Source organism: Chaetura pelagica, unplaced genomic scaffold (genome assembly GCF_000747805.2).
Source record: "Chaetura pelagica isolate M959 unplaced genomic scaffold, ChaPel_1.0 scaffold20, whole genome shotgun sequence".
Lineage (NCBI taxonomy): Eukaryota > Metazoa > Chordata > Aves > Apodiformes > Apodidae > Chaetura > Chaetura pelagica.
The window spans coordinates 5,236,790-5,237,156 of NW_009951958.1; the positions used below are offsets into that span (position 1 = coordinate 5,236,790).

The window sequence follows — 367 nt, forward strand, 5'->3', positions numbered from 1 at the left end:
CACGACAGGCACCGGCTAGGGGTAATACCGATACTCTCAGCCCTGAGCGGAGAGGCTGGAGGGGGAAAACCCCGATGGGACGGACACCCCAACACCCGCAACTCCCAGCCCCGACTTACTTTTCAGGTTGAGCAGCGAGTCGTACACCTTGCACTGGATCTGCCCCGTGCTCTGCATGGCACACGTCATCCACAGCCCCTCGTAGAGCGCCTGGGCCGTGACGATGTTGTCCCCCGCGTAGGATGCCATTTTCCACTGGGGCATGGCGGTGCTGCTGATGATGCCGATCCAGCCCAGGAAGGCGAGCACGAAGCCCAGGAGCTGCAGTCCCCCGCTGGCCATGTCTGCGCGGAGCCGGGTCGGGGGG

At 64.6% G+C, this 367-nt stretch overlaps 1 protein-coding gene across 1 annotated transcript in view; it reads right to left on the reverse strand.

Moving 5' to 3' along the window:
- Window positions 1-351, reverse strand: part of CLDN1 (claudin 1) — a 12,275-nt gene extending 11,924 nt beyond the window's left edge. The window contains exon 1 of the mRNA XM_009999887.1: window positions 120-351. Coding sequence (XP_009998189.1) covers window positions 120-342 — 223 coding nt within the window. The 5' untranslated portion in view covers window positions 343-351. The remainder of the gene's footprint in view (window positions 1-119) is intronic.
- Between the last annotated feature and the right edge of the window lie 16 nt (window positions 352-367).